Source organism: Crocodylus siamensis, chromosome 9 (assembly GCF_052110815.1).
Source record: "Crocodylus siamensis isolate JL-2025a chromosome 9, ASM5211081v1, whole genome shotgun sequence".
Classification (NCBI taxonomy): domain Eukaryota; kingdom Metazoa; phylum Chordata; order Crocodylia; family Crocodylidae; genus Crocodylus; species Crocodylus siamensis.
In genome coordinates, this window is record NC_143403.1 from 49,438,064 (window position 1) to 49,463,871 (window position 25,808).

General features: G+C 49.0%; 1 protein-coding gene across 2 annotated transcripts in view; it reads right to left on the reverse strand.

Moving 5' to 3' along the window:
* Positions 1-21,957, reverse strand: part of CABP7 (calcium binding protein 7) — a 90,411-nt gene extending 68,454 nt beyond the window's left edge. For both annotated transcript variants that reach the window (XM_090063760.1, XM_090063759.1), the window contains exon 1: positions 21,110-21,957. In XM_090063760.1, the coding sequence (XP_089919886.1) occupies positions 21,110-21,218 (109 nt within the window). In that variant the 5' untranslated portion in view covers positions 21,219-21,957. The remainder of the gene's footprint in view (positions 1-21,109) is intronic.
* Between the last annotated feature and the right edge of the window lie 3,851 nt (positions 21,958-25,808).

A 25,808-nucleotide genomic window follows, 5' to 3' on the forward strand; every position in this document is an offset into this window, starting at 1 on the left:
TGAAGGGGGGTTCGAAAGAGGGCAGAGCTAGACTGTTCTCAGTGGTGGTAGATAGAACCATGATAGAAAAAGGAGCAACGGTCTCAAGTTGCAGCAAATTTAGGTTAGATATTAAGAATTTTCTTACTAGGAGGGTAGTAAAACACTGGAACAGGTACCCAGAGAGGTGGTAGAATCTCCATCCTTGGAAGTTTTCAAGACCTGGCTAGACAAAGTTTGGCTGGGAAGATCTAGTTGGGGCTGGTCCTGCTTTGAGCAGGGGGTTGGACTAGATGACCTCCTGAGGTCCTTCCAACCCTAATTTTCTATGATTCTATGATTTCACTTAGCAGATGGCCAAGGTGCAGTCTATGACCAACTTGGGAGTTACCTGACATAAGGAGCAAGTCATTATGCCCCCTGGGCACCTATGTGCCCACATTATAGGAATAGCATCAGCCTCCAGAGATTTACAGAGGTTTTCTTATTCCTGTAATGGGGGCCTTTACATGCCTGGAGGAGGTCATGAATCCCTCATAACCCATTAGTCAGGCAACTCAGAACTGGTTACAAACTGCACGTTGGTCATGTGCTGGGTGAAACAGAATTCTGCTCCCAGGACTGGTAAGCTCCTTTTTTCATATACTTAGTACAACCTTCGCTGCCTTCCCTATCTCCCTTGGCTTCATTTGTTCTTCCTTCTGGACCTGGCTATCTGTTCCCTCCCTCTCATAGCACCTGCATCCCCTTCTCATTGAATGTTTCTTCATGCCACTTATTTGATAGGATTTAGGAGTTCCCATTCCTCCTTCCTTTTCTCTCACTCCTTTTCTTTGTTACTGATTCTGCCTTTCTTGTTTGTCCCATATTTTCTATTATCTCCTTCCCCCAATTCTTGCTCCTCTATATCCATTCTCTCTGGCTCTCAAATCTCTTTAGCTAAATCCATCTTTTCCATCATATCAATTTTCTCTGCTTCCCTCCTTCTGTCTGCATCTTATATTCTTTCACTGCATTGCAAACCATTTTACTTCCTCATCTTTCATCTCCTGCTTTCTCTTTCTCTCCATTTCTTTGTCATTCACTTCTCTGCTTCCCATTTCCCTTTTCCTCTTTCCCTCTAGTCCCATCTTCTGTCCCCCAATATTCAAGCTTTCTGTCATGCCATCCACTTCTCAGTATTCCCCTCTCCTTTTTCCCTCATTCTCCATCTCTGCTCCCTGCCCCCATCTTGTGGCATGAATGTGCTTCTTGTGTTTGGCTCATAAAGATGCATCCGCCTGAGCCATAAAAGCAAAGTGTTCAGTCTTTACTTTCTTTCAGGCTGGGGCAGGTGTCACTTCATCCTCTTACCCTGATAATGGGCTGATCAGCCTGAGGGCCTGAGAATGCCTTGGCTGAGCTGTGGGGAGAGGATTCCCTTATATGCTTGGTTAAATTAGCCTGTTATGTCACAACCATTGCATTATGCACATGTGGGGTAAGTGGTGCTTAGGGGCGGGGGGATGAGGAGAGGGGAGACTGGAGGTGTAGATAACACAAATTCCTCTTCCTGCTTTATTCTGTTGGTAACTTCCTCCAACCTTCAGTGCAACCAGTCCCTTTATATATATCACTGTTCAAGCTAACTGGGCCCAAGCTATTTTGAAGAGCTGTCCCTGGCTAAGGGATTATTTTCCCACCAAAGTGCAAAACTTCAAGAACACGGGGGTATTCTGAAGGTGGATGACCCTTCAAAGACTTCAATGTTAAAAACTCCAGGAACTTGAAAGTTAAGGTGGCTTTAAAACAATGTACCACATAGTCTGGCTCATTGGAATATCATAACCTTAACTCTGCCCCAGCAGCACGGGGACAGTGAAATTTCTCAGACTAATCTGGGAGTTACTGGTTAATGTTAGATTCACCCTTGAGGTCAAGGAAATTAGTGGACTCAATTTAGTGTTTTTCAGAGAGAGAAGCCAGTTAGGAGAACAATGGTAAAAGTGTTGGCTTCATTTATGGCTGAGCTGCCCAGCTCTTGTTCATGAATGTTTGGCCTGGGAAGGTGTTAGGCTTTGCTTGCTTTTGGACAATATCAGCAATATAACTAGCCCAGGTAATGCCTGTAATTTGTACTGTATAACCAGGTATTTCCTTGTGTAAAGCTTGTTCTCTGAGAAAACATTTAAAAATGCAAGACACATGAAGAAATTATTTAACTGTCTGATTAAATTAAGAAAACACTGTGCTTCTGTGTTTGAACTCCTGACTTGGAAATGGGGCCACAGCATGTCAGGTCTTCTGTGAATCAAGCAGTGCTTTTCCCTGCACATAATGGTGTTTATGAAGTGAATTATTCTGACGTGAGCAAAAATGTAATTTGCAACAGAGAGCCTATTGATGTAGCTTGGGACAGCTCAGTTCTTGCTCTGCTCTGACAAGCACCCTACTCTCCTTACCTAAAGGCCTTTTAGAGGCTCTCATTGACATGGATCTCACTCTTGCTTTCCATCAAGCTGGCTGCAGTTTAAGCTCGCGTGCCAAGAAATTGAGCCATTCCTCCAGAGGGTTCCCAGATGTCCTGGTGTCAGCGCAGCTGGGCAATCAAGCACGTTATAATGCATGCAGTGGACTTACCAATTCAACCCCACAGGCCCTGGGCTTGGAAAATCTTCATTTTGATTGGTGAGCAGATCCACCGATTAGGTAAGGGCTGGGTGGAGCTGAACCTACCCTGAGGGGTGGGGGCAGGGCAAGGAGCCTCCTGGACCTGATTGAAGCCTGCATTTTGGAGATCCAGCAACACTTTGGGGGTGGAGCCTTCAAAGTAAATAAAAAGGAGCTGTGTGCCCAGCACATGGCAGACACGTTGGGGTCAATGAAGGAAAAGGGGGCTGGGGAGGAGCTGCCCAGCAGGTGAAGCAGCACCCAGAAGAGCTCCAAAGACCCACTCCCTTGCCGGGACTGACACCTCAACCCCATCGGTGCGCAGAGCAGCGCATGGGGCTCAGACCTTGGGGCTGCTTGTGGCAGTCTGGGTCTGCATCCCCTGGCAGGTGGCCAGGGAGCAGATCACAGATCGGTGCTCAGAGCCCAGACCCTGGGAGCCGCTTGAGGTGGCTCGGGTCTGCAACCCCTGGCATGCGGCCAGGAGTGTGGTGCAGAGATTGCTGCACAGATGGTCCAAGAGCGGACCGGGACTCTGGGCGCTGCTTCAGGGTGGCTTGAGTCTCCAATCCCTGGCACAAGGCCAGGCTGCTGATGCAGCAGCACTCTGCAGTGGGTCCAGGAGCTGACTGAGCCCCAGTGTCATACAAGGCAGCCTGGGCCTCCAACCCCTGCCATAAGGAGCAAGCCAAATGGTGCACGGGTTGATGCACAGGGCTGTGAGCAAGCCTCAGGACAGGATAGAGCCCAGGCAGTGGCCAGCTACCATGCCACAGATCTGGAGCAGCCCTGCATCACTGTGGGTTGTTAGGGTTGGGAACAAGGGTATCCCACAGGGGAGGGAAACCTCTAGAGGGAGCCAACAGTAGCCCCGGTGAGGTAAGTCACCTTGTCCCAGCCCACAAGGGGTTGAAGGGGCCTGGAGCATCGTCCCCTTTTTCCCTGGCAGAGCTGTGGCCAAGCTTCCCCTCACTGAATGGGGAAGCCCTGGCATAGTAGCACCCTCAACACCTGGAAGGGTGAGCAAGCGCCTCATATTTTGTCATTTGTGCCTTATATTTTGTCATTTGAGGTTTCACTGTTATATGAGCACACATGGGCAACTCCCATGGGGGGGGCACTAGATCGCCAACTTGGGGGGGCCCCTAGTCGCTGATCACTGACCAGGGAAGATCCCTCATGGCCAATTGCTGCCCGGGGCAGGGGGAGGAGGGGGGACGTGTTTCTGACTGAGCCAGTGGCGAAAAAGAAAGTACACTTCCAGTTTTGCAGCTGGCGCTTACAGGGGGTGCACAGCCGATCTCAGAGGGTATGCATGCACCCGCATGCACCCCCTACACATTGCCAGTGTGAGTACAAGTGTATTCTTATCTTTGATTTCCACTTCATACATGACAATGTTCTTTCATGGACTGTAAATAGTTAATTGCATTTATCCCAGTTGACGTGCTGTATTTACCTATACTTACCTGTTACAGATCTGTTGCTTACCTGTGTGGGTTGAAGCTCTATAGGAGGTATAAGTCAAGTATATAATATAGTTCTGTACCATTGAATAAGTGATTTTATGTGTGTGTGTGTGTGTGTGTGTGTGTGTATAACTTTATTTTATTAATTAATAAACCTGTATATAGTTAAGCAGTTGAGTTTGGCCTGACTCTATAGGGAACTGAGGGGAAACTGTGTGCAGCTGACCGTTTCCTCCCACAGCACCTCTGCCTGCTGACCATCCCCTTCAATTCGGAGAGGGGGGTACATACCCTGTGTATACCCAGGCTACATGTAGAAGGTATTTTACAAACAATGGCATATTTAGTGGCAGTGGTGGCTGGTTTTGGAGCTTGTTTGCAAACCTTGTCCCTTTTTGAGGTTGAATCACTGGGAGTGTGGTAGTTGCACCAGGGATGTTGGGCTAGGCGCTGTTCTACAGGGCAAATCCATTTGCTTTTGAATAGATCTCCTCTCCTTGTGTTCATAGCCCTATAACATCTCCATAGCATCTCTATTCCTGGCTTAACCAGTAAAGCAGCATTAAGAATGGGTTTAGAGTCCTTGGCTTCTTTTAATGCAGTTCAGCATCTGGAAACAAGGAAGGGGAGCCAGTATGATGTCTGCCATCTTGGCCATCATACTTGAACTGAGCCATGGTGCTCAGGAGCTAAATGCTTAAGCTACAACAGTGTGAGGTAAGTTGCCAAGGCTGGTGTCTGTAGCAGGTTCATATTTTGAGACTCAGTGCACAGGTGAACTTAGAACACACTTTCACCAATGGGTTACACAACTATGATACAAACAGCAGTTTTCCACAGTTGAACAAATGCAGAATACATCCCATATGCAACATAGAAAATGTAGGTTGGATATTAAGAGGAACTTTCTTACTCTGAGGTTGGTTAAACATTGGAACAGATGACCTACACGGATTCTGAAATCTCCATCCTTTGAAGTTTGAATATCTGCTTACATAAGCACTTGGCTGGAATGGTTTTAGGCAGGGATGAGCCTGCCTTGAGACCTCCTGAGGTTCCTCTCATACTTATTTTTCTATGATTCCATGATTCTTTTGGTCCCCATGGATTGACAGGTGTTATAAATCCATACGCTTCAGGACATTAAGCAGTCTCTGGACTCAATCCATCTGGTGCCTTCCAGTCATATGTCCCTTTAGCTAGTAAGTTTAGAAGTAGTAAAGAAGCTTCTCTTATGAGCAGGCTTTGACATAACAAAATATTGCCAGGGTTCTTGTACCTTTTTCTGAAGCAGCTGGTACTAGTCATTGTTGGAGACAGGGCGCTGGTCTAGATGGGCCAATGGCCTGATTCTCTGGGGGTGCTGGTGCACATTTTCAGTATTATAGTGGTGTGAGACCCATGCAGAGGTCTTAGAGCTTTGGCCAACCAGAGCATCATGCCCCGTAGTGGGAGAATATTGTGCCTCCATCTTGAGCGCAGTTTTTTTTGTCAGCAATTCCTCCTTTCTATTAACAGCTCAGCACATGCTTTCCCTGGGAGTTTTAGATGTTTAGCTGCAATGGCAGACACAGTGAAGCCAGGGGGATTAAGGTCAGGCAAAATCTGTGTAAGGGTTTTTCTGTTGCTAAAGAGCAGAACCATGCTTTGGGATATCCTCAATTGTCCAGAGATGGGGGTTTTGCATTTGTAGGGAGGGTGGGGGTGGGAGTTGTGCAAGTCCTGTTGACAAAACATATTGTTTATTTTCCAGTAGCAACCAAGGGCCTCAACTGAGATCGGGCCCCATTGTGCTTGGTGCTGGGCATATGCTTGGCAGGAAACAAGCTCTGTCCAGAAAGTTTATAGTTTATGTGGATAGGGGGTAGATAAGAAAGGAAAAGTGAAACACTTCATCTAAGGTCACTTGGCTGAGACAGAAATAAAACCCAGGTCTTGTAAGTAGGCTACAAACAGATGTCACATTTGTCACAGAATAAATCATTTTATCCCAGGAGGAAATGCAATCATTCAGACATCCATATCCATTATTTCAGGATAAATCTTAAGATTCATGGGGTAAGAAACACTGTTTATCCCTGGAGGCAAAGTGCATCTGAATGATTATCCTGGGATTGCATCATTGAATCAATGGCACAAAAACAGCAGTGCATTTAGCTGTACACTAAACCCTGATTAGATAAATGATATCTGTACATACCAATCCCAGGATATTTGTTCTGGAACAAACATGGGCAAAACCTGTCTAGGGGCAAAAACAATTTTGTTCCTAGCCATTCTACCCACTAAATCATGGTGCTCTGGGTAATAGTTATCACAGCAATAGGACCTTGTGCCACACAGGCTGCAGGATTCCCTGGTATTGGTTTGATTGGTGTAAGGCACTGCCTTTTGGGTGGGAGCACTAGAAAGGGGTGCTAATGAGTTAAATGATGAGAAATGTTCATAGATTCATAGCTGGAAAATGTCTGAACTTGATTCCAAAATTTCCATTCATGGTAAACTAGTCCAGTATTTAATTACCCTTGCTGTTAAAAATGGGCATCTTATAAATGAATAAAGCTGTCTAGCACCCATTTGCTTGATTAGGAAACACTTTGTTTTCAAATGTCTGATTCTGTGAAGATCATTTTTCTGGAAGGGGAGGCAGAGCCAGAGTATGTCACATGAAGAGGTAGAAGCTGACCTGGTGGTGCTCTGCTCAGTGGTGTTCCTACATTCATCCCAAGATGGGTGTATGTAGTATATTGTGGGGAACAGTGAGGAGCTTCACTATAGGCAGAGCTAGGAATGAGCAGTAAGGGCTTTCCAGACAGTAAGGGAAATGGGTTCAATATTAGGAAAAGAAAGGTGGGATTATCAATATTTGCACTGAGCCACATGACAAGAAGCCACAGCATCCCAAAGTAGGGTCCCCTCCTGGGTGACATCACAATGTACTGCCATGGAAACAATAATTATATCACAAAGTAGCCATTATGAAATCACTGCAGTATCAAGTAGAAGTAGTAGAAAGAAATAGGGAAAAAGAGAGAGCCAGACATTAGAAGAGTGAACAGATTTGAGCACAGACTGTTCTGGAGCAAGAGATACCTTGTGAGTGAGGTGGGAGAAACAGAAGAAGAGAGAGAGGAAGAAAGACAAAATTGAAACAAGCAGATAAAAAAGGAAATAATTAGACAAGAATCAGTGAATTAAAGGGAATGTATGAAAAAGAAACTCTTAAACAGTCATCTCTTCTGGGGGTCAGGAGGGAGATTGTGGGGGTGTCTACATGTTCATTAATCCACAGTAGTTACTGCACATTTAATTTACTATTTGCTTAATGAATTTACTATTTACTAACTAAATGTGCAGTAACTAGACTTACTGTGCAGTATTGCCGGTGCATAGGTTTTCAGTGATGCTTACTGTGCAGTAGCCTAATACTACCACACACTACAGTAGCCTATTAGCACAGTTTTTGTCCAGCACACTACTGCACAGTGCTATTAGGCCACTGCACATAAAGCGTCTTGTGTAAATGCACTCTGTTAACATGAGTTGGGGAAGGGGATCTTGGCCAGAAGGGGCAATTCCAAATACCTTAATCACCAAGAAAGGTTATTCAGAACTTGAAGTGATTTCACATATCCCTTCCATGTCTCTGGCTTGTTTTTCACTCCCTTCTTCCATAATCTTCTAGGATCACATGAGCCAGAAAAAACAAGTGGCTTTGATACCAAGTTCTCACCATTGGCACATATCTCTAAGAAGGCAGAGGCAGCAGGCTGGACAGTAGGTTAGAGTGATTGGTGCCTCCTTGCCTGGAAGAGCCCATAGCCGCCTCTTCTGGGACCTGCTGGCTGGAAGGATGTAGACAGTGCAGGGAAGTCCGTGCCCTAACCTGATTTTTTTCCCCACAAGGCATGAGCAGCTCACATTCATCTGCCTTCTGTGACAACAAGGCTAGTAATGGGGGAGAGGAGTAAACGTTTTGGAGAAATGCTCTTACGGCTTTTTCCATGGGGAGGCCAGTCCCATGGGCACAGACAGCAATGTGAGTTGGGACAGCTGTGATCAGGTCCTGGATTTACCATAGACACCCTGTATGACCTTGGCCAGATCTTGTGCTGCCATAGTTCCCTTCAGTGCGATGGATATAATGCTACTGCTCTGTCGGCTCCTGAGCAGAAGTGTGATGGTTGAAAGTGTTACCTGATATGGAGCCTGGATAACGGCACTGAGTCCTCCCCAGGATGGGCACATGAGCAAGCCCAGAGCACCAGGCAGCACACTGAGCCCATGCTACAGCAAAGAGATGGTGTGGCAGTGGTTAGGAATTGCATGACGACTCACTAACCTGTGCACTTCCCAAACCGGAGGTGCTGCCAGCAGCAGAAGGGGGAGCAAGCCATCGCATGAGGGAATGGAAATAAGGTGGGACTCAGGGGAGCTCAGCACCTTGAAAACGGTGCCACCATTCAAAGGCGGCTTTTGCCAATTTGACTAGATAGGTCAGGTCTCCACAGAGCACTGCTGAGCCCTGAGGGGAAAATTTGAAAGGTATTTAGGTGCCTAATGATGCAGATAGGAGCCTAGTGGGATTCTCAGAAGTGCCTCAGGCTCCTTCACTGTACAGCACCAGCCGCCCCTTAGCTTTGGTGAATGCCAGTCACACACAGCAGTGAGGACTAGAGCCCCAGGAGCGTCTAGGTCTCAGGCCTCTCATCCATGCTGCCTCAGCTGTGAGCAGACACTTCTCCTGCCCTCTCCTCTGTGACTGCTCTGCATATTCTGCTCTCCTAATCTCACTTCCAGCTGTGGCATCACTTGTGTTACTGTCCTCTGAAGTCCCTCCACCAGTTCCTAATCCTCAAATGAGAGAGGGATTGTGCTGCCAGCAATGCATTTGCATCTCTCAGCCCCTCACGGGCATCCTGATTTGAGGGGTGCCTGCTGCTCTTACCAGGATCCAGCAGTTGGAGAGAGAGCAGCAGCTGCCTGTGCCCTCTCAGGGGTCTCTTTGGCTACTCCGCAGTGATGGACAGTGGTTGTCCCCGTGCCCTCCATACCTGAGAGCGTGTTAAAGCAGTGAGTGGCAAAGCATTGAGGTAGGAAGCACAGTTGCTGGTCTCCCTTGTGTCTCTAGACATAAGGAGCTCAGCGTCTCTGCCTTGTTCACGGTCCAGGCTGGAGCTGTATTTACTAAGCTGTCATTTAACTGCCTCTGTGCTCTCTTTGTCTCCTGCAGTGCCCGTTCTGAGACCTGGGGAAATGCACAACAAAGGCCTTGATCAAATGACTTTTTAAGCCATGAGCCCAGATCCAGGCACTTTCCAGTGTCAGGGGTTCTAAGCTCGCTCGGTGCATTCAGTGCTAGGGAAGAGCCTGGGCTGAAAGCCCTTTGGACAGAGGCAGCAAGGGTCAAAATATATGTGTCCCTTGCTGTGGGAGAGTTCCCTCCTTGCTTGCTTGCCCCAAACATGCTCCTCACTAGCCAGTGAAGTGAGGGTTCACCAGCACCACTATAGTTTTAAGAGTGAGCAACCAGAGCAATTGTCCAGGGCTCCAGGGCACAACAGCCTTGTTAGGCTGATTTAGTTCAAGGCATCAAATGGGAAGGTGGGATGAGGGATGAGCCCATGCCACAGAGTCTAATAGTGGCTTTCTTTGCTCATCTGGAAGGCAATGAAAAGATGGAAACAGCAGGAGGACAGGGTATGTGACTAGGGCCCCGAGCCCCTCCCAGCCCCAGGTAAAGCAGCAGCACCACCGCTTCACAGCAGAAATGTCCATGCGGGAGTTTCCAAATTTCCCCCTGCTCCTTTGAAGGGAGATCTGGCATCTGTGCCCCCACAGAGATATGGGAGAAAGGGCCGCCCTGATACTGCTAGTGCCTTCTGTCTGCCCAGCCCAGCACAGGGGTTGGTGTGGGGTGGGTATGGTAGTGCTGGAGGATGGAGGAGGATAGAGGAGGTGAACATGAGTGGGGGAGGGAAAAAATGGACAGAACCAGAGAACTGAGGAGTGGATGAAGGGGACAACGATGGGGAGGTTCAGAGGCAGGGAGAAAGAACTGGAAGATGGATGGAAAGAGCCAGGGGTGCAGAAGGGAATAGGGTGGGGGAGGTAGGAAGGGAAGGGGAGCAGAGTGAACAAATGTGGGGAGGAAGAGGCAGAGCTGCAGTATTTGAGTGGTGCTTGGCATGAGTCTGCCCTCCCTCACTCTGCTCACTCCTTTTGTAAAAGCTCAGAATGTACCTCCTGCAAATTACCATTATAAACTCAGTGAGTTGCCTTTGTTTCTTTTTTTTTTCTTCCATAAAATCAATCTTCAGTCCATAAAGCCAACCCCCAGGAAATTGCTGGGCCATTCAGTGTGTGCTGGTCGAAATCCCGGAGCTCTCATTTTCACATCAGTCCAGATCCTGCACCGTGAAAGGGGAAGGGAGCCCTTTGTTGTGCTGAGGGGATGGAAGCTACTTTGGGGGGATTGGGCTGGGTGGGAATAAGCTCCTTTCTTTTCCCCCTGCTGTATCCAGTCTCCACACACTGATGCAAAAGCAGTGCATCACCAGGTAACATGCAGAGACCCAGTAAGATGCAACTAGTGGGCTGTCATCACTGTTTGAACTTCAGACATAAAGCTTTAAGGGCATCAGCCACTCCTAACTGAGCTAAAGAATCAGCCCTTTGGCTCAGACCCATAACCAACACATTAACCTCCTGCGTGGACCAGCCGCAAGAGGGAGACAAAGACCCATGTTCTCCAGGTGCAGGTTTAAGTGCCATTTACCAAGCCCAGGGAGCTCCCTGCTCTACTGCTGAAATGATACAGCACAGGCAGGAACAAAATGAGCATCCCTGACGTCTGGCTCCTGGCCCTGGAAGGACAGCCTCTCAGGGCTTGTCTACATGAGGACACCCAGGAAAGTTAAACCAAATGAACAATAACTGTGAATCAAAATGGATTAGTAAAATCATATGAAAGATGCTGTGGGTGGGGGAGGGCAGAGATAGTGAAGACAGGGAGGAGGGTTGTGGGAGAGCACAAACATTCAGGATTAAAGTGGCCTTGATTTGGGTTAGTCTGATTCACAATGATAAAGCGTCTTTGTCCAGACAAGCCCTCAGGAGAGGGGAAGTCAGGCTCTGGTGCCCGTTCAGTAGCTGGCATGTCTCCTGAGATGGCTCATTATTTTCATGCATGGCGGTGGAGGAATTGGAGGACTGTGTGCTGGAAGCTGGGCCGAGCTGTCACCAACTCACTTCACCACTGAGCAGCTGTCAGACCACTCCTAGCCACCGCACACCGGTTTGTTTAGAACTCGATGTTTCAGGGCCCGGCTGTGAAACTGGGGCTGGGTTTGTTCAGGCTTCATGTCAGACTCCAAGAGGATGGTGAAATGGGAAACCAGCCCTTCTGTCCTTTCCATGGGCCACCACTTCTGTTTGATCAGCTTCCATGTGCCCCTCTTCCTGCAGAGCTGCTCCTAGGAAACCCTAGGACAATAACTCATATTGTCTCTGATTTAAACCGATCTGCCTCTTTGGAGAAGGTGGGGATTCTTCTACGGTAAAATCCTGTCCACTGCGAAATCCCTGTTGACTTCAGTGAGACTAGGATGTCAGTGCAGGATTCAGGTACTTTGCTGTTGACTTGCAAAAAGGGCAGGGAGATGTGAACAGAGTGGGAGCTGTGGAAGTGGTGAAGGGTGACTATTTTTGTTTTAAAAGTAGCCCCTGAGTCAGCACCTCCTTTCTTGATAAACCCAGAAGGTTGGAACCTCCTCTGGCCTGAAGACCCTCAGAGTTCTTAGTGATTCTGGACGGGTAGGCACCCTGGGGTGAGTATAAACTGCAGTACCCTGACCAGGATTGTGGCACTATCCCAGAAGAGGCTGTCTCCCATCCAGGGGGGTCCATAGAGTCATAGAAAGTTAGGGTTGGAAGGGACCTTGGGAGGTCATCTAGTTCAACCTCCTGATCAAAGCAGGACCATCCCCAGCTATGTCATCCCAGTCAAGGCATGAGCCATCTACAGGGTTTCAGGGGTCCCTTGCAAACAGATGTGTGGCTTTGGAAGTTTAGGCCTGACTTAGGCACAAAATTTAAGTGCTTTAATGAAACAGGCACAAACCCCTGCTTGGGCATCTTGCATTGTTTGAAACCTGGTTTGTATCAGCAAAGTGTACACAGAGCAATGTACAGGCACAAGCTGAACCAGATAAGAAACTGAGACTACAAGTGTCCCTGCAAGGATTTGCCTCAGTTTAACTAAATGGGATTTTAAACTGATATCAGTCAAAACAAGGGTAAATTCCATGTGTGGACAAGGCCTCTGAGATAGCTGACAGATGTCCTCAAAAAACAGAGTTCTGTGCTTGCCTTTAGCGTCCCAGGTTCTCACTTTAAGGAACTCCAGGGAATCAAGGACGGGCCCTGGATGCTTCCAGCGGCAGTGCCTCAATTACCCTATCTGTAATAGGGAGCACATTCTTTCCAAATTCCCATGGGCTTGTAACGATTAATTAGCTCATGTCTGCAAGCACCTTGAAGATGCCAAGTGTAATGACTGAGCTTCATTAATATGATCGATCATTTCCCTCGTGCCGTCTAAGTGTCTGCCTGGTGCTTAACAGACATAACAGAAGATACAGTCCCCGTCCTATTCTTCCTGTCACTGATTTGTACTGTGTGTCCTGGTCCCTCTTTCCCACCGTGTCCACTCCTAGCTCATCCATATGCGATGGTTTGTAGCTGCCAAGGAACCAAGGCCTAATTGAATAGATCCGTGTGATGTATTTGTATCGACAAACAGCAGATACACAGCCCAAAGTCAAATAACAAGATGGTACAAGCAGGAGTCTGTCTTCTAGTCTGAGCTTCCTAATCTATCATTTGCTTCTGCCCCCAGGTGGGGTGGGGAGAGCTGCATGAGAACCTACGTCGAGCAAAATTCTCCTCTATTACCATTCAGCAGTCTTGGAAACCACAGAGCAAAAGGAACCTGCCTTCTTAGCACAATACAGCTTGCTGTCCTACTACTGGCTGGGCCAAGTAGAGCATTTTAGGAGCCTGCTATTGTACTTGCACAAATTTCCTCTTTCAGTCCAAGCAGCAGATACTCATGCTTGAAGATCTGGAGGTTCCTGGATTCAGACCCTTTGACAATCCATTTAGGGACACCATTCTCATTAGTGCCCTCTCCAGGAATTTAAACTTGTTTGGGATTATAAAGCACATGGGGCAATTCACCTGTCAGGGAGAAGGTATAATTCTGGGTAAATTCAGACCCCTGGGCTGAGTATCTGTTGCCCTTCATGTAATGTGGTATGTAAGAACTGACAAGTGATGCCCAGGGGCCTATCTTGGCCAACAGTGCTTCCTGATTGTCTTAAACACACCATAGCTGCCTATGACATCCCTAGGATGTCCCTAGGATGACCCTTAGGGTGTCCTTCTGGACAACATCAATTAGGGAACAAGCCCCCCTAACTAAAAGTACATCCCAGCAGAGCACTGAGAAATTGACCTCCTGGATGAAGGGTGATATCCTAGGAGAATTCCAGGATAGTGGAAATATTTTTCCTTCTACCAGACCCAAGTATCCCAGACAGGCCTTTGCCTGACAAATGCTCAGTTTCAAAGACCATGGCGTTTCCTGGCAGAAAGTTGCCAGTGTGGATCAGGCATCAGGTCCATCTAGCCCAGTTGCCTATCTCAGATGTTGGTCAGCATGAAGTTTCTCAGAGGAGGTGTCAGAGCCCTGCAGCAGCTGAAGTGAGACAAGCCTACCCCCATTAGGTCTCATCCTTATCTCTAGCAGTTAGGGATCAACTTAAGCCCTGGAGCACCAGGTTCTGCTTTCCTTCCAAAATCTTGTTCCAGCCAAAATCTTGTTACAAGACCTCTGAAAAGTCTCATTATTCATGTAAATGTCTGGTCTTGTTGTGACTCTTGCTACATTTTGGGCTTAATGACTCCCAGTGCCAGTAATGAATTCCTCCAACCCTTCTGATTTCAGTGAATGCCCTTGTTCTTCAGTTATGAAACAAGGAGAAGAGAAGCTCCCTCTCTGTCTTCCCTAGATCATACTTTATTGCATGTGCAGTTACCAGATGCCTCCCTCTTCATTTCCTTTTTAATGCAGACAACCCCAGTAATATAACCTCTGCTGATACCATATTCTGGGGGGTTCCCTTTAGCAGCCCGTTTCATCAATGCCTTGGTGTGGGCTGGATGGGACACTCCTTTCCTTGTTGACTGAAAATGAGTGGTAGTAATGGAATGGGTACAGAAGGGAGCAACAGTTTCTGGGTTCCATACCTGGCCCTGCCACTGACCTTAGACAAGTCACTTCATCTCCTTGTGCCTCAGTTTCCCCATTACACAGAGAATCTTCCCATATAATCCCTTGGTGTTTTAGAAATGTAGGCTGGGGGTTTTAGTGCTGCTCAGGAGACTAAACATATCTGGGACATGGGTGTGTGTATCCTTTGGTCACAGAGCTTTGATATAACTGTCCAGGAGTTTTTTTGTACATGGCTGTGCTGGCTCAGCAGCAAGGGGCTAAAGCCCCTTTAGGAATGATCAAAGGATGATAAAAGGAGAGGTATACATAGGAAGTTTTGGAGAGCAAGAAGCTGGTAGTATTGCATTCTGCCTTGCCATAGTGTCCTCTGGAAAGGACCATTTGTCTGCCTGGTTTATGGGGGGGAAATGGGGGAGGGAAGAGGGTGCAAGATGCGGAGGCAGGTTTTGCAGCCTGTGCTGAACTCTGCATTGCCATTGCTACTTTGTGAGTTTCAAAGTAGCTCGGGCATGTCTTGCCTAGGTATATCTACAGGAGCTGCAGTCACTGCAGTATGAACTCAGAGAGTACTGGGTTTTTCTGCAGAGGCTGGTGAACTGAAGAAAAGGCAGCTCACATAGGTACTGCAAAAGGCCTTCAGCAAATCTAGCTGTTGCCTGCCTCTGCATGTTAGCTAAAGCCTCTCTGTTATAGGTAGGCCACAGGCTCAGGCTCATAGTTGGAGCCAGCTCTCAGGTATCTGCTCCTGTTAATTTCTCACCTGTTTCCTCCTTCAAGAAGCTGACCAGGATGGGTATGGGCAGCTCAGAGCATGAAGTGTTGGCCCCAGTTGGCTTGTGGGCTGGGAGCACAGGTGCTGTAATGAGAAATCTTTGCTCTCTGGATAACTTGCATATGCAAATAATGCAGCAAAGGCCTAGAGAACAGTAAGTGCAATGATCTAGTGTGGGGGTGAAGAATCTTTTCTCCAACATGGAAACAATCATCTGTCCTGCTCCGGCCTGGCAAAGACAAAGGGGAGACATGCTTTCTATGCAGGAACAAGAGTAGCCAGTGTTTTACCCTGACTTGGGAGGAAAGGCCAAACAAGCAGTCTCTGTGCACTGGGTGGCAGTGGCAGCCATTCTTTTGCCCCTGAAAATCAGGAATCAGGGCTGATGCTCCAGTCTCCCACCCCTAGTTGCACTATTGCCCATGAGACAGACAACGAGCCTTCTTGCTGACATGGAAAGGATGTTGGGGAAAAGGGCTCAGGCTTGGGAGGAAACTATAATAAGACTAGACTGTGCTGTGGGGAGAAGTGAGGCAGCACTGAGAAGATGAGAAGACAGAAGTTGTGGGGCAGCAGAGCAGGGACAGGCGATATTTTGCATTCATGAGAAGCAAAGAGGGGGACCAGGACAGGAGGAGAGGCTTTGCTTCATGAAGGAGAGAACAAACAGCAGCAGGTATGCTTGGGAGGCAAAAAAGCTTCAGGACAGCATACGAGACCAAGAGACAATGAGGTGGGGGTTGGGTGGAGATGTGTAGAAGAGCTCACTGTGTACAAGAAAAACCAGGGAGATGTGAGGATGACCTTCTCTGAAGGACTGGCTTGTACTCACCTTGGCTGCTGTGTTCAGCCTCAGCCCCCTCCTCGCCTTCAAAAGGACAATTGGCGAAGTTGCCGCAGTGGAAATGATCAGAGGCTTGGAATGGCAGTGAGGGAGGGGGATATTTCTGGAGAGAAGAAGCGGTTCAGTGTGGAGAGGCAAAGAAGGACAAGAGATTGGACAGAGATACAGATAGTGATGGAGGCAGATATCCAACCAGCTGAGAGCTCCCATCCCCTAATGCAAGAACAAGAAGTGATGGAAGAAATGAAAAGGTGTCATTCTGTAAACAAGGAAATGAAGTGTGTTTCCTCACACAATGCGTAGCTTCCCTCTGAAGCTTGCTGAGGCAGGCTGTGATGGAGGCAGACAGCACCAGGAAGCCTAGGCATTGACACAGTATCAGTAGTGACTCAGAGTCAGGTACAGTCACAAGTGTCATAGTTGGGAATGGACTAACTTCTCCTTAACATGACGTTGGCAAACAGATTCTGCAACCAGCATCCAGGTTCCACTGTGCTGGGTCCCATTAGAAATTAGTTTTGGAGACATTGCAGTCTAAACAAATAAGACAAAGGGCATCATCCTGCTTTACAACTTGGTGGGAAGGCCCTGAAAGGAAGTAAAGGGAGTTGCCCAAGGTCATGCAGTGAGTCAGTGGCAGAAGCCAAAGCCAGAATTCCTGAGTCCCAGTTTGGCGCCTTAATCATGGGACCATCCTTCTTCACTGTCTAATTTTGTTCCCAGGGGCAAGTTCCATCCTGGGGTAAGCCCCCTGACTTCAAAGGCTTACACCAGGCAGGAATTTGGTCCCAGTGAGTCAGCTGCTACATTACTGGGCTCATGTTCCATTTAAGGAAAGTGGCTGTTAAGAAAACTGTGAACAAAAGGAAAGAGGGACAGAGGGGGGTGGGGGAGACAGAGAGAGAGAGAGTGAGAGAGAATGAACCGAGAGAAAAGAGGGGGAGCAGGAAATATGAAAGACAGACACATTAGAAGTGTAAAGACAGGAGCAGTAAAGGGATGTCATCTATGGCGTGTCCATAGCTCAACTTTCCTACTCTGGACATGGGCTCGGTATCCCTTAATATCTCTGAAAAACCTGATTGACTCTTGAACATAAATGCAAGTTAAGATGACGTAGTAAGATGCTAGGTTTCCAAGCCCCAGTAAACCGCACAGATTCCAAAGGTACTTGTAACCCTTTAAATATATCTCCAAGCTATCCATCTTCTTCTATACAGAAGTTGACCTCAGGCTGTGGGCCAGCAAGAAGCTCCTTCCCCATGGCAGTGCCGTTTTACACAGTGAGGTGCCTTCTGGGGACTTTGCACTTCCCAGAAGCAATTGGCCTCAAAGGGTACAGGGGACTTGACACCTTACTGAATAAGCCATCGGTTAACTGGACAGTCTAAAGACATGGGCCTGTTCCATGCAGGTGCAGTGTTCCTGCTTCCTCCATGCCAGTGTGGGGGGGCGGGGGGGGGCGGAGACTGTTGAGTTATCCCTTATAAACAAGAGACTGGAGGGAATTTTTAGATCTGGGAATGATGAGCAGAGAGGTACTGTACATGCAAGAGGGAGAGGAATGCCACATTCCCCAGTGCTCCAGGCCCTATGTGCTGGTAGCAATTGGGATGTGTAGGTGTCCTGCTTGTAAAGCTGCTCTCCTTGACCTACCAGACTGGCCAAGACTGATCAAGGAGCAGTCCCACCATTGTCATGTGCCCCATTGCTCCCTGAGTGAAAGGAAACAGCTGAAGGGGCCTTGCCATCAGCTACAATGTCTTGCCCCTGAGTATATCTCATCTTAGGGAAAGAATGCCTGGAGGAAGAAGTCCTCCCTCTACTCACACAACAGACACAGCAAAGGCAGGAGCTAGGAAAGCTGGCTTGTCACCCAACTCCACCCACACACTACAGCCTTACCCTGCAGAGCCAAGTATCTGTGACCCACTTGGTCCTTGGCCTGTATTGAGTCTTGTGGCAAGGAGTTGGGCATTTTTGATATGGTGCATGTCTGTCCAGCAGAAACTAAAGAATAACACCCCAACTCCTTGGACATTCACCAGCAGATAGGGATGTTGCAAAGTCAGCAGCAATGATGTAACAGGGGTTAAAGCAGCAGAAACCTGACCTGGTGCTAGGAACTTCTGGGAGAGTAATTCTCAAGCATCAGTAAGCAGAGGTAGAGTGAAAATTGATTTGCCTCCTATAGCTAAATCACCTGTAAACTTGCAATTCCCAGTTGCACAGGAGGCCAAGGAAGCTGCCGGCCTGGAAAGGGTGGAGGAGGAATGGGATGGAAACCTCTGCAGGGAGCACATTCCCACTCCCTGCTCCCTCTGCTCTGCTTTGAAAATCTGAAGTGAGGATCCTAGCTAGAACTGACAATGAAGTGACAAAACATAGAGCTGCTGAGACTCAGGCAGCAGCAGCTCACATAAAAAAAGCAAACATCACTCACATATCATGAAATATTGTGAAATGAAAACAAGTCGCTCATGTGACACTGTAATAGGAAGCAGCAATTACACTGCTCTGTGATAGGGAAACGCAGGTATCCTCATATCATGGTATACTGTGACAGGAAAGCAGCCGTCACTTGAGTCACATTATAAGAGGAAAACAAAAGTCTCACTGCATTGTAAGAGGGAAGCAGCACCTGCTCACATTGCTTTGTGATAGAAAAGCAACAATTACACTCTACTATAATAGGAAGCAACAGTTGCTCACATTGTGTTGTGATAGGAAAGCAACAGTCATTCATGCACAGAAAGCAACTGTCATTTCTGTACTCTGTGGTAGTCATATGCAACACAATGTGACTAGGAAGTAACAGTTACTCACTTCATATCATGATACTGGATAAAAAGCCAGCAGCACCCCATTGCTCAGGTCACGGTGTGATTAAAAAGCAACAATCTTAATGGTATGATTACAGCATAAAATTTTACACAAAAACTATTTTATGGAGTTATATAGAAAATTAATATTTACTTATATAACACTGTATGGCATAGCTACACAAAAGGAAGTCAGTCATATTTTACTATAACAAAAATATTTTGCGTTAGAAAAGTACATTGTTCTTTCAATTATATCATTATAAAGCAACAGTAACTTGTAGGGATAGGGGATACATTGTTATATAAAAGCAATCCACTTGGCTCACACTGTGCTGAAAATCAAATCTCCCCTTTGTCCAAGTGGGGTAAAAAAGAAACAATTGCTCATGTCATCTTATTGTGATGCTGTATTAGGATAGCAACAATAATCTGTCATCTTAATATGACATTGTGTTAATTGCACCATGCTAAACAGCAACAATTGCTTATATCATATTATTGTGACGTTATGCCAGGATGGCAACAATTATGCATACGCTATTGTTGTGATATTGTGACAGGACAGCAATTACAATCCTATCATACTATTGTGACACAAAGCTAAAACAGCGTCACCCATGTCATAGTATTATGACACTGTACTAGGACAGCCACAGCTACCCATGTCATAGTACTGTGACATTGTGTTAGGTTAGTAACAATCACCTATGCCCTGTTCTTGTGACATGTGCTAAGATGGAAACAACAGGTCACAATGCAATATTGTGACCCTGCTAAGACAGTAACAATTTGTTGTGCTGTATCAGAGACACTGCGCTAGTCAGAAGCCAACCTGTGTTTATACCTGTGCAAGTACAGTGACCAACAACTCCTGTCCACGTCATATGATTGTGACACTGACTTAGCACAGTAACAGGTGCCCATACCATACTGTTGTGACACTGTACTAGGACGCTAACAGTCACTCACGTCCCAGTATTGTAGCACAGTGCCGGGACACCAAGAATCAACCAAGTCACAGTGTTGTCGTATGGTACTGGGACACCACGAGTCAGCCACATCACACTGATGCAACGCTGCACCAGCCAGCAACAGTCATCTGCCCTGCCGTTGTGACACAGTGCCATCCATGACGGTGGCAGTCACCTGTGTCATACTGTCGTGACATTGTTCGGCGCTGGAACAGCGACCGTCCCCTGCATCACAGTGAGGACAGCAACAGCCACCCGTGTCAGGCTGTTGCGCCGCCGCGCTGGGACAGCAACAGTGGCCTGCGTCACACGGCTGTGGCGTGCTGAGACAGCAGCAGCGGCTCATGCCCCTCGATCGTGGCACGATGCCAGGGCAGCAGCCATCCCCGTGCCCTACCGTTGCGATCCGGCGCTAGGGCGGCGAGAGCCAGACCTGTCACGCAACTGGCGCGCAGTCGCTTTTGTCACTGCGCTGGGCAGCGAGAGCCACCCCCGCAGGCCGGGGCACAGGTGCCGGGCCCGGCCAGCCCCGCGGCGCTGCGGCCGCGCTCGCCGCCTGCTGCAGACCTGTTGCCCGCGCCCGCCGGGGCCGGGCCGGGCGCCGGGATCCGCAACTTGAAACTCCGGAGCGGATCCCGCAGTGACTGCGCGGCGGGCACACGCGCACACGCGCACTGACACGCACACGCACACGGCCCCTCGGTGGCTGCTCACGCCCGCGGCCCCTCCGCCTCTTCCGCTCCTGCCTGCCCCGGGCCACGTCCCGGCGCCCCGCCGCCCCGCCGCAGCCTCCCCCGCCGGAAGGGGCCGGGTTTGCACCCCTGCTAACCCCGGGCTCCCGCCATTTCTCTCCTTCCCTCCCACGCCGGCGCCTCGCTCCCGGGCTCCCAGCCCTCCCCGCTCACCTGCTTCCCTCCAGCCCCTCACCGCTGGGGCTGCACCTCCCTGCCTCCCCTCCCTCCAGCTCTTTCCTTCCTCCCCTGGCTCTGGGGCCTCTCACTTTGTTTTGCTTTCCCACCCCCCCCCCCCACACACACACTCTGCTGGCTTCTGTGCTGGGAACTCTCGCATGGCATCGGGACCTGCCTCCCCATTGATTTTCCAGCAGCCAAACTCCAGTGTCATAAAACAGGTGCCAAAGCTGCTTTTTGCTTCCCCTGACTCTGCAGCCACACCATGAAGCAACAACATCCTTAGCTACACAATGACTCCGGTGTCACTGTTGTCCTCGCCCCCCATCCCAGCCACCCACTCTGCTCTGATGGGCACCTACTGACAAACCCTCTTGCCAGAAATCACTCACCCTCCAGTTCATCCTCAGGTATCTCAACAGGGTGCTGCTCGGTGAGGATGTTGGGGATGGTGTAAATTCCCCGGTACATCAATGCCGCGGTCACTGGATGGAAAGGCATCTTCAGAGCTTCCTGAATCCCGAACTTTAATCACGAATTTCATATGAAGCGCCCTGGCTGGGGACAGAGTCCGGAAAAGCAAAACTGGGCTCCCCCTCACACCTCCGATACACACCTACCTCCGGGTGCAATCCCAAAGCACCCCCACCCCTTCAAAACAGGCGCTTGCTTCCTCCTCTCCAGCAATGGGTTGAGTGGGACAAGCAGTTCTTTACGTTGTGAAGGAAGCCAGATCCCAATTCCAGTTGAGCCGTTGTCCTAGGATTTGGGGAGTGTAGGAGGAACAAGAGGATGCAGGGATGAAGAGGTTACAGCTTCATTGGCCACAGTGTATCCTCTGCACTCATCTGCTTTAGATCCCTAAGCAAAATCAAAAGGGATGAAATATTCCAGATGGCACCTAGTTCCTGGTGAAACCAACCAAGTAGAAGGGTCTCCCCATTCTGGGTGCGATATCCCTCGCCGCTCTCTCCTCTCCTTAGGTCTCTCAGGCAGGCAGAAGAACACAGCTGTGCATCCTTCTGAATTTTTCACCCAGGAATTCTCAAACACACGGACACAGCTACCCACTGCACAGCAACACCCTTCCCAGAGGCTGGCATGGCTTCAGGCCAGGTCCTGAAGGCCAAAGCTTGGGTCACCCCCACCCCTGCGCTAAGTTTCCCCAGCCGGACTTCAGCGCCAGACTTGCTTTCACAGCCTCTCTCTCCACTCTGTGTAGCAGTGCCGTCCTCTCGCTCCTCTCTCGTTCACTCACTCACACGTACCGTACACACATGCTCCCCCCACTGCCAACCAAATGAACATCTGAGCGGTGAAACAGCTAAATAAATAAATAAATAAAGCCACTTGCAGAGATAGGGAGAGGGGGAAGGCATTCCCCTTCCCCTCTTAGGCTTAGACCTTATGTGAACCTGACCCACAAGTTGGCTATAGGAAGCAGGCTGAAAGCCTGCAGCTCCCTTAGAGATGAACAGTGACCAGCCAGCTCTGATCGCTTCCCTGCTTGCTGCATGGACCCCTTAATCCTTAGGGTATCCCCTGGCCTTGTTTTCTAGCAAGCTCAGGAAATCTGGGTGCCCTGTAAGTCATGCCCTTCCTGCTGCTGCAGTCTCTGTGACATAGCATTTTGATCTCTCAGCCCCTGTGTGGATCCTGCCATTGTTACGTAAGCCACACAGAACCAGACCAGCAAGGTTTAATCCTGTTCCCCAAAGGATAGTGGAGGGAATCCTTTAGGTTCCTGGGAGATGTTGGTTAGGGAGCTCAAAGCTGGGAGTGCTGTTGCACTTGCTTCAGAGCTAAGGGATCTGCCTCAGCAACTGCTGGTGCATTTCTGGAGAGGCTCACAGGGGCTTCTGTGCCATCAAGGGATGCCCTGCTCTCTTTTTTTGCTGAGAATGGGAGAGTGTTTCCCCTGCAGTCTCCCCATTCACATATGCTTCATACATATGTAAAATATGCAGGAGCCGGGTGTCCCCCACCCACTGTACAGGGAGCAAAGAGAGAAATTTAGAAATTTCCAGACTGCATCAAGCCCTAAGATGCATGTAGCCCAGTCCCCTCTGTCCAACAGCGACTAGCACCAGCTGCTTCAGAGGAAGGTGTGAGGAAGGTGCCAAAGATATTTCAGTCTGATAGTTCTTAAGGGCACGCAGAGGACTGGATGGTTCTAGGGCATCGGCAGCAGAAGACAAAGCCCTTCTCCTGCTCATGGGGCTGATTCGAGCCAAGATCACCAGGAATTCTTGTACTGCCCTCATCTCTGTGGTATCTGAATGTCTTCTCTTTGTGCATTAAGCAACGTGACTAAATAACTGTCACATGCTTGCTCTCTCCTCCTCTCCTCAGGGGGAGAAGTGTATGCATTGGATCAGTTGCTTTGGAATTTATATATCATCTATGTGCACATGTTGCTGTGTGTTGATGAGAAGCAAGAGGTTTATAATGAGCTAGAGGGACCCACAGAGGGCAGCTACTTCTGGGGCTGCCTGGGGCACAGTAATACCCATTAAATGGACAGCAGGACAGAAGGCATCCAAGTGCACTCGCCTTCCATCCTGCACTGATGGCAGCAGCAAAGGGAATGACTGCTAGAGCATTGCACTGAGACTGGACAGAAGAGTTTCCCTTCAAGGGGAATATTTGCTGGCAGACCCCTCTGTGCTCATAGTCACCTGATTAGACAGTGCATTTTAGGCAGCTGGTGTTTAAAAGTGGAAACTGATGTATGGGATCTACAGGGGTGAATGCAGCAACCAGGCCACGCTCCTGGCTGCTCTCCTGGTAGGTGCTGGGCCCTTGGAGAATCACTGGACCTTTCCATAGTGCAGGCTGGTTTGGGTTTGCTGACAATATCTATGAAGCAGAAGGATTTTTATACTGAATTCTCAACACAAAACCAAGTGACTGGTCCATCCAGACCTTTTGGTGATTCCCTGATTAAATAGATCAGATCAGCAGACCACCTGGAATAGTGTCTCTGTCTTTCTCTTAAACTATGCTGAACCACTAATTCAGTATCCCAGCTCCACTGGACCAGACCATGATCTGTCCCTCTCATCTGGCAAACCCATCTCTTTCTTGACTGGATCACAGCTCAGTCCACCTTGGTTCAATGTCCTTCTTATGACAGTGGTCCACACTAGCAGCTTCAGAGGGGGGAAAGCAGCCCTGAGCTGTGCCTTGATGTGTCTGTAGTGCCAGATGGAGGTTTAATATTCCTTGACTGCACGCAGGGGTGGATCCAGAAGTGGGAGGCAGTGGCACTGTCATACTCCCTTTTCAGACCATGCTGTGGGAGCAGCAGCCCAGGACTTTTTCTAAGTCCCTGAATCAGGTAAGAATCCATCTTCTCCTTCCCCCTCAATTCTCAGTGACATGTTCCCTCCCTTCCCCTCACTTCCCATTTCCCACCTCAAATGCACCACTGCTACTGTCCCCACTGCCCTCAGCTGACCCAGGCATGGGAGGAGATGCAGAGCTGTTCCTACCCATTCCAGTTGGGCTATGTGGGAAGTCGGGCTCAGCCCAGGACAGCAGATTGGGCAGGCTCCTCCTCCCTGTCTGGTCCCTGTGGGTGTTCGCCACCAGTCCAGGAGGCAGAATACTCCTGCCACTACTGTTGTCCCCAGCTGAGCCTGATTCTCCATGCAGCCCAGTGGAGGAGGGGCTCTGGAGCTCCTTCCACCCCCAGGTCAGCCAGGGACAGCAACAGCGGCAGGTGGAAGAAGGGCAAATGGCAGGGGAAATGCCACGGGACATGGAGAGGGAAGAAGGGTGTGCCAGAAGTGGAGGGAGTGGAGATTCTTACCTGATTTGGGAATTGCAATAAGTCCTTGGCTGCTGCTTCAACCTGTGGCTCCACCCTGGTGTGGGGGAAGGAGAAAGGTGGGGATGGGGCTGCAGTGTTGGTTGCTGCTCCTACATCCTCCTTTACAAAATCCTGGATACATTCATGACCAGATGTAGTATCAAACCCTACTGTAGCAGTCAGTCCCATGGGTCAGCTGCACTCCTGGCAAGGCTTTCAGTGTCCTGCTGTATGCTTCCACTGAGTGATCCAAGGGTCTTGTTGCCTCTTCATGCTTTGGTGCTCTGGCACTGACAACAGGGCCAGGATCTCAGGCTGGAATTATCTAGTCAAGCCCTGTAGACAAACCTAATCCTATGAGGCACTGAGCACCCTCACTACAGAAATGAACTCCTGCTTCCGGGATAAATGCTCCCAGTCCTTACTTATCTGCTGTGCCCTAAGTCCAGGCTCTGCTCTGAGCTCCCTGTGACTAACACAGCTCACGGCCTGATGCTGCCTTCTGGGCACTCAGCACTCAGTGGTAGGCACAGGGCTGGGTGCTAACAACACGCCTGATTCTGCTCTGACACTGTGCAACAGCAGTCCCAGTCCCAGTCCCTGGATTTTGGAGGACTGCCTCTTGGCTGACGCTGGGATAGGCAGAAGGAGAATCCCATCCAAGGGGAAACCCTGGCAGGGCACATTTATTATTAACATCCCAAAGACATAAATCTGTAGGTGATTTGTCAGCCCCTGGCCCCTCCAAGTCAGAAACGCCTCTTCTGAGCCCTGTGCCTCCAATCTGCATCTGTGTAAAAATCAGTAATCCTCAGCGGAAAAAGAGCACACAGCAGCAAAAAAGGAGATGCTGATTAAAGCCATCCCAGCTCAGAAACACTTTTTCAATTATTCCTTTCTTCCTCCCAAGCACTGATTACATTTTTCAACTTATTTCTCACTTTGTCACTGATTAATCACAGCTCTGCTTGCTTAACGGGAGAAGAGGGCTAACAGATACCCCATTGTGGAGGCATGGGACAGCCTGTCTTGATGGGGAGGGGGGATGAACAGAGCCCTGCTGTGGAGAAGCTCACACCCTGGCATCTCTCCGTGGCATGGATGTGCACTGCTCTGTGGGAGCTTGCACTGATGGCATCCCTGTGAGACAGGCAGAGCACTACTGGGAAGGAGCCTGTGCTGGTGTCATTGGATTTGGCATGGGCAGGACACTGGTGGAGGAAGCTCCCACTGCTGGAAGTTCAAGGCCATCCTGTATGCCTCCAGAAGCTCCTGCT